Source organism: Callospermophilus lateralis, chromosome 13 (genome assembly GCF_048772815.1).
Source record: "Callospermophilus lateralis isolate mCalLat2 chromosome 13, mCalLat2.hap1, whole genome shotgun sequence".
In the NCBI taxonomy this organism is placed as follows: domain Eukaryota; kingdom Metazoa; phylum Chordata; class Mammalia; order Rodentia; family Sciuridae; genus Callospermophilus; species Callospermophilus lateralis.
In genome coordinates this window covers 80,799,607-80,812,228 of record NC_135317.1, presented here as the reverse complement: position 1 = coordinate 80,812,228, position 12,622 = coordinate 80,799,607, and the positions used below count along the sequence as shown (strand labels likewise).

At 46.7% G+C, this 12,622-nt stretch overlaps 1 protein-coding gene across 1 annotated transcript; it reads left to right on the top strand.

Moving 5' to 3' along the window:
• Positions 1–6,394: 6,394 nt before the first annotated feature.
• On the top strand, positions 6,395–7,480 carry Gpr25 (G protein-coupled receptor 25). Its single transcript, XM_076832439.1, has one exon. It carries the CDS (start codon positions 6,395–6,397, stop codon positions 7,478–7,480), a length of 1,086 nt encoding a protein of 361 aa, XP_076688554.1.
• Positions 7,481–12,622: the final 5,142 nt, after the last annotated feature.

The window sequence follows — 12,622 nt, the reverse complement described above, 5'->3', positions numbered from 1 at the left end:
ACCAGAGCTACTGTTGCCTTCTGTCCTATCCCCCTCTCCACCACACACACACACACACACACACACAAGGTTTCAGGGGTAGGTGGACTTTGGGAAGATTTTTTTAAAATATTTTTTAGTTGTCAATGGATATTTATTTATTTATTTATATGCAGTGCTGAGAATCAAACCTAGTGCCTCACACATGCTAGGCAAGCGCTCTACCACTAAGCCACAACCCCAGCCCCTGGGGGAACATCTTAATAGCCAGTTAATAAAATAGCTGACTCCCTATTCCCAGATCAGTATTTAACAAAGGGCATTGGAAACAACACAGGTTTTTGTGGTTTTCCTCATATTCAAGGAAGAACCGAAGTTGACCTGGCAGACTACTATCTGTCTGTGCTTTAGACCTGCCAGCAGATTCTCTGCACAATCTAATCTGTCACCTTATGGAATTCACCAGCAGGTGACACCAGGCACCGTGTACTGTGATGGATCAAGTCTTGAAGATCTCCCAGATGGAGATTCTCTCTTTGTGGATTCCCAGTGCAATGCCCCAAATATTTACCACCCACCCACCACATGTAAAGAAAGCACTGTATCCAGGAGAGGAGAGGCAGCACAGGCCCGGGGGACAGCAGGCCTGCCTATGTGAGGCCACCATCTGAGGAATGGAGTGGGTTTCACATCCTCAGACCCAGAATGGGAGGGGACTCCATGGGAGCTGTCTCATTTGATCCTCACTGGACCCCTATCAGGTAGATATTATCATGCCCATTTTAAGATGTGGGAACTGGGGCCCAAAGGACAGCTATCAACTAATAAAGCTGACATTTAAGCCAGATGGTCACCACTAATGATCTGTTTTTTCACTGATCAGAGAGAGATAAGATGACATATAAGAAATCTGTGTCATAAATTTAACATCACACACAAAACAAGTTTCTAAAACATGTATTTCAAATGTAATTATTAGGAGGGCTGGGATTGTGGCTCAGTGGCACGCTTGCCTTGCATGTATGAGGCACTGGGTTCAATCCTGAGCAGCACTTAAAAATAAATAAATTAAATAAAGGTATTGTGTCCATCTATAACTAAAAAAAAAAAAATAGTGTTAGGAAAGCTGTATAGAAATCTAAAAAAGATTACACATTAGGTGGATTAAAAAGGCCAAGAATATGATTTTTTGACAATAGAACTGAATGTTCTTACATCAAAAAGAAAATTAACTTTCTAAATTCTGAAATTTCTAACAGCAATAAATTTGATAATATGAAAGCATAAAACAATAAGAAATAGCTAATAAAAAGTTTGGAAAAATATTTGAACCAAACAGGATCATCATTTATCCTAAATGAATAGTTCATACAAGTTAATAGCACCTATATAAGATCATAATACACAAATATGTGAATGACATGACCAGAGAGTTCACACTGTGTGAGGAAGTAAATATGGACAGATTTTTCCATCTTATTTGTAATCAAGTGCAAATTAAATGAGATACCAGTTTACCTCATTACCTATCAAAGTGGAAAATATGTTACTGATGAACATTTCTAACAAGATTGTTTTGGAACCTAATACCCTCATAAAATGCCGGTGACATCCTAAATTAATATTACTGTAAAAACATTTGTCTCCGGGCTGGGGTTGTGTCTCAGAGGTAGAGCACTCACCTACTATGCGTGAGGTACCACGTTCGATCCTCAGCACCACGTAAAAATATTGTGTCCACCTATGACTAAAAATGAATATTTTAAAAAAATTTGTCTCAACCAATGAAAATTTTCATAACCTTTGACCTATACAAGGACACTTATATTATGAAAAAAGTCTGAAATAAAGAGGTCATAAGTGCAATTATTCTAGTTAAAAATATTAGAAACAGGCCAGGTGTAGTGGTACACACCTATAATCCCAGCAGCTAGAGAGGAGGCAAGAGGATCGAGAGTTCAAAGCCAGCCTCAGCAAAAGTGAGGCACTAAGCAACTCAGTGAGACCCTACCTCTTAATAAAATACAAAATAGGGCTGGGGATGTGGCTCAGTATTTAAGTACCCCTGAGTTCAATCCCTGGTACCCCCCTCCCAAAATTAGAAACAACCTCTATATTGAAGTTTAAGGGTTTTGAAAATTAAGCAACATAGAAAAATGAGGATTTATATAGCATTGAGAATAACAGACCACAAAACTGTATACATTGTGACAAAATATATGTGGAGAATATCTGACATAATACGAAAAAAAATCCAAGAACAATGAGATTATAAACAAATCCTTTACTTTTGAAAATGTCAGGGCTGGGGGGCTGGAGCTCAGCTGTAGCGCACTTGCCTGGCATGTGTGAGGCACTGGGTTTGATTCTCAGCACTGCATATAAATAAATAAAATAAAGATCTATCAACAACTAAAAGAATGTTAAAAAAAAAAAAAAAAGTCAGGGCTGGGGTTGTGGCTCAGTGATAGAGCACTTGCCTAGCATTTGTGAGGCACTGGGTTCGATCCTCAGCACCACATATAAATAAATTAATTAATAAAATAAAGGTATTGTGCCATCTACAACTAATATATATATATATATATATATATATATATATATATATATATATTTTTTTTTTTTTTTTTTTAAATAAAAGAAAATGTACTTCCCTAGCTAGAAAGAAATTCACCAACATGTGAAGTACAGTTAGTTGTGTTGAGGTACCAAGTCTGGGATGACTTTCCTTCTCTGTTCTGTAACATGGTCATATGGCTTTTGAGATGAAAGAGGCAAAATTCAAATATTTTCAAAAAGGTTAGGTTTATTTGTACATAAAATAATATGGGTGGGAAATTGTAAGAGCTTAACTATAGCCTTGACGGGGCAGAGGTAAACCTCCTGAAAGCCATTATGACCAAAGCATTGGATATTTATTCATCTAAGTGTCGCCTCTGTTCTCAGGCTAGTGCCAATCACAGTGATGGATGGGGAGAAGTTCCTCTCACCTCAAAGACATTATAATCCCATGGGCAGGACAAGACAGACCCACACAGCAATGGGATAAGTGGCTCCAGTTATGCACAGAGCGGAAGGTCGGTAAGCGGCAGGGGCCAGAGAAGCCTCCTGCAGGAGGACGGAGGAAGGACAGACAACTTGGGCTTAGCCTCAGAACGGCTGGGATCAGAATGGCTGGGATTCTCAACCAGGAGAAATGAGTGTTTCTATTGGTTAACTTGTCTATAATCAAGTGAGGAGTCCTCCCCAGGAGCAGAAGAGAAAGCAGCATTGCAGAGTTAGCCTGGGTCACTGAAACCACCCTGGGCACCCCAGGAGGCCAGGCCCAGGGCAGTGAACCTGCCTCTGGTCTTCATTGCTTTCTCCCACCCAGACAGAGTTCAGTAAGGCCCACCGGCCCAGGCCCCCGGCACAGAAGATTCAACATAGGCTCTTGGCCACAGACTTCACTTGGGTATGAGACCACAGCCCAGGAAGCAAGAATCTCTGTTTTTAAAATAAACAACCTACTTCTACTTCCCCTCAACCCCCTGCCTATATTCCCCTCTTGGGTCGCTCACCCACTGTTCTTTTTCACCTGGTGGTTTCTTCGCTGTTCATCTCTAGCTTTCAGGATCACTCATACTCTCTGAGCCCCAGACTGAGATGCGCCCATGGAAAGTGAATTCCAGCAGCACTGGGCTCCCCCTCATTATCGGGGTTCCTCTGTGCTGGCTTTCCAGGGAAGGAGGCTGCAGCCCCCTTAGACCACCCAGGATGTGGGCACTGCTCATCAGACATGTGATCAAACATTAGAAAAACTGTTCTGAATCTCCAGCAAGCTCCTCAGCCTTCTCCCCTCACGGGGAGAGGGAGGGTGTTCCCAGGAAACCCAAGCTTGGAAGTGGCAATGCCCATGGAGGGACAGACCTGTAAGCCATTTACTCATTCCTTGGCCTCTTCTGTTGCCTGACTTTTCCAGTTTGTAATTGGTGTGGGAGAAAAAAATTCTTCACACAAACAGCCTAGAAGCATGCCCAACCCTCCATGGACTCTGGAACCATTTTCTAACTCCCTGCTGGGAATCTCCATATACCAGCAGGACTTTGACCTAGGGTGGCCATATGTCCCTGTTTGCCAAGAACAGTCCTGGTTTATGACCAAGCTAATTATGATAGTACCTCTTTCACTCTCAGAAACATCTTGTTTTGGATAGTTAAATCTGTTTCATCAGGCCACCTCAAATCTACATGGAGCTAGGCACAGTGGCACATGCCTGTAATCACAAGGGCTCTGGAGGCTGGAACAAGAGGATTGCAAGTTCAAAGCCAGTCTCAGCAACTTAGTGAGGCCCTAAGCAACTTAGCAAGACCCTGTCTCTAAATAAAATATATAAAGGGCTGGGGATGTGGTCCAGTGTTAAGTGTCCCTGCATTCAATCCCCAGTACTCCCTCCCCTAAAAAAAACCCCACATAACCCTGAACACATTACAGACATGCTCCTCCTCTGTTTTTGACTTCAGTTAAGGGGACAACATTCACACAATCCTCCAGCAGAGGAATCTCAGGCCTATCTTAGTTCCTCTCTGTGGACACCTATGATGTTACAACTCTCCAATGGATCCTCTCCTTTCTGCCCTGTCACTAACCTATTTCAGACACAATTAAAACAGCCTCTTTGGCCATCTCCCTGGCTTGGGGCTCCCTCCTCTCCAACCCACAGTTCTGCCAGTGATCTTTTCAAAACACACTGAGATCTGGTAGTGCTCCACCACCTACAGAATGACATCCAAACCTCTTCATGATCTGGCCCCATTGACCTTGTCTTCTTCATCCCCTGCCACCCTCCTCCTTTCTGGGCTCCGGTCACACTTAGACTTGTGTCACGGCTTGTGCCGTGAAAAGTTCATGTTCCTGCTTGCCTCAGAATGCTTGTTCCTTTTACTCCCTCTATCTAGTTTGGCCTTTCCTCTCTTTTCTGTTGCTATTTTTGGCCATCATTCCTAGAACTGACCTCACGTTTTGTCTCCCAGGAAGCCTTTTCCGGTTTTCTCCTCCCACCATAAGTAATTGCTCCTGCTCTGAATTCTAAGTGGATTGTTTTTAACATGTACTACAGTTTGCTGGCAGTCTGGCCACTGCAAAAGTTTCTGCCCTGCCTCAGCAATGACTCTGTAAAGTTATGAGTGGCATCGTGACACTACTGCTACTTCACTGTTAATGGGATGGACTCAAATAAAACTGATAATCCACTTTGAAATTTTTAACACCAGGTTGATCACTGCATAAGTCACTCATTGCAGGTCACAGTGGGAGTGACTCTGGGAGGACACACCACTGCAAGAGTTTCAACACAGCATCTAGAGGGAGGGACGTCTGTTTAGAAGAATTCAGGTATCACGAATGCACCCTCCTTAAGACGAAGGAACATGCTCCAATCAGGGTCAGACTTTATGCCCACCCTTCTCCATGAGTCCTTCCCTCTCTCTCAGTCCAGAAGGGATCTTGTTCCTTCCAAGCTCCCATCTCATAATTTAGGACAACAAATCTGATATTTTGTTAGTTGCCACCTGGTGTCATCTTTTGCACTGAAATTATAGTGTTGACTTAATAGGTGGATTTTACAGAATGGAGGAATGTGGGGGAAAGCTAGATTTGAATGCCAGGCTCTGTCCCTTTTTCCTCTGTGGCTTAATACCCTTCTACATGGCTCCGTGAGGATTGGATTTGGACAGAAAAGCCACCAGAGTTAAGAAACTTAGCCCTCCCTCTCAGCAGGCTTACAATAGTCCAAGAGCTCTGCTGGCTAATTCCTGTTCAGGAGCTAGATCCCCAAAGACAAGCTCCCCATTCCTCTAGATCCACTGTGTACCCAATAGCAGGGACCCCTTTTTTTAGAAAACAGGTGAATGAGAGGGGGCTAAAAAGCCGCATCCCAGGTTCTGTCTCTTTACCTCTAGATGCAAAATAACAGCAAGGGGAGGCAGGATGGAGGGAAGAACAGATAAAGATTCTAATGTACTTACCACTTCTTGCAAACTGACATTAGACCCTCCTCATCAGATAATAGGACAAGGAGCCTTATTTAACAAACTGAGTGATTAATAGAGGAAGCGATGGGCCACCTCGCCCTGGGAGGCCACACAGGTCTCCCAGTCCTGAGGACTTTTCCTTGTAGAGCCAGCTATGGAGACCCCTCTGTCCTTCTCTGCCCTTCCCCAACTCAGAGGCCATCATCTGTACCACAGGAGCCTGCCCCTCCCTGCCCACACCTCCCTCCCCACCTTCCTGCCCACCCATTCGCCTCACCTCCATCTGGGGTGGCAGGAAGGGAGGTGCTGGGCACCGGCCGTGAAGAGCCAACCCCCTCCTGCTCAGAGCGACTGCGGCCTGTTCGGAGCGAGGCCTGGGACCACGCAGGTCTCAAGGCCAGGCCATGAACGTCACTGAGGCCTGGAGCCCCAGCCCGGATGTGGTGTCCTGGGACTACTCCGGGTCGGGCGCCCTGGAGGAGCTGGAGTTGTGCCCTTCCTGGGACCTGCCCTATGGCTACGCCTACATCCCTGCGCTCTACCTGGCGGCTTTCGCAGTGGGCCTGGTGGGCAACACCTTCGTGGTGTGGCTGCTGGCCGGGCGGCGTGGGCCGCGGCGGCTGGTGGACACCTTCGTGCTGCACCTGGCCGCCGCGGACCTGGGCTTCGTGTTCACCCTGCCACTGTGGGCGGCGGCGGCGGCGCGCGGAGGCCACTGGCCCTTCGGCGAAGGCCTCTGCAAGCTCAGCAGCTTCGCGCTGGCCTGCACGCGCTGCGCAGGCGCGCTACTGCTGGCCGGCATGAGCGTGGATCGCTACCTGGCCGTGGTGAAGCTGCTTGAGGCGCGGCCTTTGCGCACTCCGCGCTGCGTGCTGGCTGCGTGCTGCAGCGTGTGGACCGTGGCGCTTCTGGCCGGCCTGCCCTCCCTGGTCTACCGAAGGTTGCAGCCCCTTCCCGCGGGCCCCGGCAGCCAGTGCGGGGAGGAGCCCTCCGACGTCTTCCAGGGCCTCAGCCTGCTGCTGCTGCTGCTCACCTTCGTGCTGCCCCTGGTCGTCACTCTCTTCTGCTACTGCCGAATCACGAGCCGCCTGCGCAGGCAGCCACACGTGGGCCGGGCCCGGAGGAACTCGCTGCGCATCATCTTCGCCATCGAGAGCACCTTCGTCGGCTCCTGGCTGCCTTTCAGCGCCCTGCGAGCCATCTTCCACCTGGCGCGTCTAGGGGCACTGCCACTTCCCTGCCCTCTGCTGCTGGCGCTGCGCTGGGGTCTCACCATCGCCACCTGCCTGGCTTTCGTCAACAGCTGCGCGAACCCGGTCATCTACCTCCTGCTGGACCGCTCGTTCCGCGCCCAGCTGCCGCACGGGGCCTGCGGGAGGGCCGGTCGCCAAGTGCGCAGGATCAGCTCGGCCTCCTCTCTCTCCAAGGACGACAGCTCAGTGTTCTGGGGCCGTCCCCACACCGCGAACATTGCCCCGGCCTCCTGGTAGCTTCTCCAGGCGAGCGGGGATGGGCAGCAGCGGAGCACTGACTGCACAGGGGGCCAGACTCGGCTCTCCCGACATGCCCGTTTGGGCCGTAGCAGACTGCTCCAGCCACCACTGCCTCCTGAGTTGCCCGCCTCCTGCATCAGCTTTCGCAGAACCTCATAGGGGTGATTGAATTCCTCCAAACCAGGCAGCTGAGGCCCGGTGTTCTTTCTGCCCGGTGGAGACTTGGGCTAATTTTTTCCAGTCCAAGAAAGGTCCCATGAGATTCAGTAGACAGCAACTTGGAGACCCACGGATTTACCGGAGAGAAGGGAAATGGGTTTCCTTCTCTGCCCCATTCAGAATAGCAGTCATCAGAATATCTAGTGCTGACGCCTAGCTCTCTGGTCATGTTTTCTCTGGTGCCTTAGAATAGCCTTTGCCTTCTGAGAAATTCCTTCTGCAAGTCAGACCGCCTGACCTTCTCACTCTTAAAAAAATAAATAAAATTCTAGAGAACATGAGAATTGACAGCCCTTTTGTACTCTATCATCTTTATGACTGTGTTGGCTGTATCATTAATCACCATCAATTCAGATTTTCATCTTAAAAGCTTACCAAGGGCTGAGGTTGTAGCTCAGTGGTAGAGCACTTGCTTAGCATGTGTGAGGCACTGGGTTCGATTCTCAGAACCACATATAAAATAAATAAACAAAGGCTCACTGACAATTATATATAAAAACAAAACAAAAAACAACTCAGTAAAGATGTGGGAACCAGCCCCAGTGTAAGCTACCCGATTTGTTTCTTCTGATAGACTCCCAGGGGTGACACCCTGCCCTGGTTTTGTATCTAGTGACCCTTCTCCCCTCCCTGGCAAAGCTGTAGGACTTACCCTGAAATCCATCTGGCCTTCCCTCTGGATAGAAGGATCTGACATCGCTCACCAGTTCTTCAGATTCCCCCTCATTTAGCCACGAACCCCGGATTTTTCTATGGGACTTCACCTTTCTCAAGGAACACTTTTGCCTAACCCTGGCTTGACAATGTGTCTTTACTTGAGCAGTGGGACTGAAATGAGTGTCAGGAGGCGGGTCATCAATTCAGACAAAACTCAACTCAGTAGTTGAGAGTGATTTCAGGGGGACAAGTATTTTGTGTGGCGTCGGGACTGTGAGAGCTAGCTGCACTTGTGTGTGCAGTTATCCCTCAAGGGGGTGGCAAATTGTTTATTCTCATTATTTTTAAGGACAGTTCACATTTTGAAAGTAACAGAATGTTTAAAAACGTGTAAGAGAATGTACCTGCCAGGTCACTGTGCCTGTCTTTCAAAGATATGTGCTTTTGATTTTCAAATGCATATTGGACCTTTTCTCCTACCCTTCAGGAGACCTCCCAGTAAAATGGTCTGGAATTAGCTGTTTACAGACTCTGATTTATCTTTTGAGGTTTCTAGAGGGTTTGGAAATTCTCTCTTTACGCTTTTGTTGTAAGAAGATTTGGCTTAAAGAGATTTCCTCAGTGCAGGGAGAGGGACTCAGTGCTGCTGCTCTTCTTTGGAACCATGTCCTAGCCAGATCCCCATGAGACCAGTCTTGAAGGACAGGATCTTGGGAAATGGCACTCAGATCAGCTTTTCAGTGTCTGGTTGGGTCTGATGCCTGGCATTTTTTTTTTTCCTCAGGCTGTTTAATCCCACCTCCAACACCACCCATTTAATACCCTAACTGCATTCTCTTCAGCATTTGGGAAATGTTGGGTTGGAGCAGGTTAAACATCACAGCCCACCTTGACCTTACCTGTCTGCTGCTCCTAAGTCAAGCTGCAAAGTGCATCTATGCTTGCTTCTCCCATACAGCCTGCAAGGGAAGCCATGCAACTGGGGTCACTGCACCAGCAAGATGTATTACAGTCACTTTCATGTTTGGGAGTTCAGTAATATCATGGCCCTTCCTATCCTCGCTGTTGCTCCCTGTGGTAAGAAGTTACTCTTTTCCAATAGCAGAGGCCCCTGAACTTCCAGAACAAGGAAGCTGACTCTTATCTGGGAGTGTGTGGCCAAGTCTCAGCTTACAGAAAAGGCTCTACTTGGCTGTTGGGATCAATCCCTACCTCTCTATCTGTCGAGTTCTTCCTAAACTATTGGTACACCCTGAAGACAGAGAGGAAGAAGACTCCTCCCCACCCCAGAGGGTTTTCATCTCCCTGAAGCAGTAATTATTGAAACTCAGCATTTCCCTCTACCATAGAACTATGAGATGTGGAGAGAAATTCACTCCCTTTGCATAGATCACTGACGTGGTTTATTATGTGTTCCTTGGAAATGTGTTATATACCAACGTGTTCTCCAGATGAGAATGAGCTCCTATTTCCCACTGGAAAAGATAAGGAACAAAAATGCAGGAACTGGCTAAAAGAGCACTCTCTCCTGTTTTCCTGGTGGCAGTACAAAGAGATTCTTTCAGAAAGCAAATGACAGTCCTATCATCTCCCCCACAACTGTTGATGTTCTTTCACTCTGCCACTCCTCTAATGCAATAATACTAAATAGTAAAAAAATTAATGCACTGAAGTAGAGAAGTTTCTTTTTAAAGACTTTAACCTGGAAGGTAACAACCTAAATATCCAACAACAGTGCTGTATCTGCTGGGCACAGTGGCACACGCCTATACTCCCAGGGGCTCAGGAGGATGAAGCAGGAGGATGGCGAGTTCAAAGCCAGCCTCAGCAAAGACGAGGTGCTAAGCAACTCAATGAGACCCCGTCTCTAATAAAATTCAAAATTGGGCTGGGGATGTGGCTCAGTGATTGAGTGCCCCTGAGTTCAATCCCTGGTTTTTAGTTCAATCTAAAAACTAAAGAGTGCTATATCTTTATGAATATGATAGAGTATTATGTGAATTTAAAAATGTTATTTAAAGAGAGGTTAGAAAATGTTGATGAATTAAAAGGAAAAAAGGTAAAATTACGTGTTAAACACATTCACACATGTCAAGTCTAGAGGTTATAAAATTGTTAATAATGGTTTTGTTAAAGGAAAATATTACATGGTCCTTTTGATAAAAACTATCTTTTGATCTTTCTCATCTCTCAAGTTTAAACATCATAAGTGGAGTTCTTTTCTCTTAATGCTCAGTCATGGAGTGCTATATGTTTTATTTTACTTATTGGTACCAGGGATTAAACCCAAAGGTCACTGAGCCACCTCTCCTCCAGCCCTTTTTTGTATTTTATTAGAGATAGGGTCTCACTGGGTTGCTTAGCGCCTTGCTACATTGCTGAGGCTGGCTTTGAACTTGTGATCCGTCTGCCTCAGCCTCCTGAGTTGCTGGGATTACAGGTGTGCCCCACTGCACCTGGTTACATGTTTTATTTTTGTGTTGATTGTTTTTCTTGCAGCAGAACGGAGGCTCCATGAGTATGTGAAACAGTGGCTGCTTTGCATCAGGCCAAAGCCATCTGGTAAGATGATGTGATGGAATGTGAAGAGTAGAAGAAAGGAGGTGGCGTTTTATGTGTGCTATAACAGCTATGCCTCAGAGAAGGGCACAAAAGCAAGGCTACAAGGAAACACAAATAAATATGATCATAATTATGTTAGAGTAAGAGCATTATGATCCTTTCCCCATTCATTTCTTTATTTTCAAAATTTTCTAGAAGCATTTTTTTAGGGAGGGTACTGGGGGTTGAACCTAGGGATGCTTAACCACTGAGCCACATCTCCAGCCCCTTTTTTCATATTTTATTGCAGACAGGGTCTCGCTAAGTTGCTAAGTGCTGGCTAAATTGCTGAGACTGGCTTTGCACTTGCGACCCCTCTGCCTCAGCCTCCTGAACCACTGGGTTTACAGACCTGTGCCACCGCACCTGGCTCTATAAGCATTTTTTGAGTGCAATTAACAAATAACAAAACTGCTAAAGCACAGGAGCCAGAGCAGTCCTGGGTCCGGGCTTCCACTCTGCCACCACAAGCTACCTGTCCCGGCGTATCCCTCAGCTTCCCAAACCTCATTGTCTTCACCTGAAGAATCGGGTTGATAAAACCCGCTCCAGTTCCCTCACAGATCAAAGATGCTCATGTTCTTGAAAGCACTGGGTAAGCGGAGGGGTTTTAGACAAACCCCCCGAGGTTGGCCTCAGGATGGGAGTGTCCCAGGCCACCCTTCCCATCCGTGGAGGGGAGGCGAGGGGAGCTGCTGTAGGTTCTGAAAGGTCAGCATCTGGGCAAAGGCTGGCACAAGGGCTGTGTGGGTCTCTGCTTTGCTTCTTGTGACTAATTTTGAGCCTTCTCCTAACCTCTCTCGACCCCGTGGGTCTGTTCTCAGGGCACAGTGTGGGAACCATGGCCCGCGGGGCTGATGAGTGATCTGGGGAGTTCAGAAGGCTGGCAGGGTTCGGGGAACGGGAGGCACTTGGTGAAGTGTGATATGACTCAGCCCCCATCACCACGCTGGGGGCACCCTGGACACTCATGAGGACATCTTGCTTGTTAGAGCTCATCAGGACTAAGTCACTGTCCTGTCCTGCCTTGGGTGAGTGGCCTTCAGGAAGCTTCTTGTACCACCCACCCCCCCGCCAGCCTTAGTCAAATAGGGCACATGATGACAAGACCAGGAAATACTGGTCTGAAATACAGGAAATACAGGTAACTGAAAGAAAAGGAGAAAGCCACGATATGAAATCACTCTTCCTCTTCATTATCTTCACAATCAAAAAGTACTTATGGGGTTTATGATTATATCTTCTGAGATTTGTATTTACATATGTCACAGGGCTGCAGAGCTAGAAGTTTGTTTTGTCCATTCTAAGAGTAAGGACACGGTGAGAAGCGGTAGCACATGCCTGTAATCCCAGCGATGAGGGAGCAGCATCTCAAGTTCAAGGTCAGCAACTTAGTGAGACCCTGTCTCAAAAGTAAAACAAAGGGCTGGGGATACAGCTCAGTTGGTAGAGTGCTTGCCTCGCATGCACAAGGCCCTGGGTTCCATCCCCAGCGTCAAAAAATAAAATAAAATAAAGTAAAATAAAATAAAAAATTTAAAAAGGACTGGCAATGTATTTCAGCAGTAGGACCGCCCCCCCAAGGACTGAAAAAATGAAAAGAAAGGAAGAGAGAAAAACAAAGAAAAAGAAATTACTAAATGTTCTTTTTTTAGAGAAGTC

Excerpts from the sequence above, each read along its gene's own strand:
- Gpr25 (XM_076832439.1), top strand. The coding sequence starts at position 6,395 with ATGAACGTCACTGAGGCCTGGAGCCCCAGCCCGGATGTGGTGTCCTGG.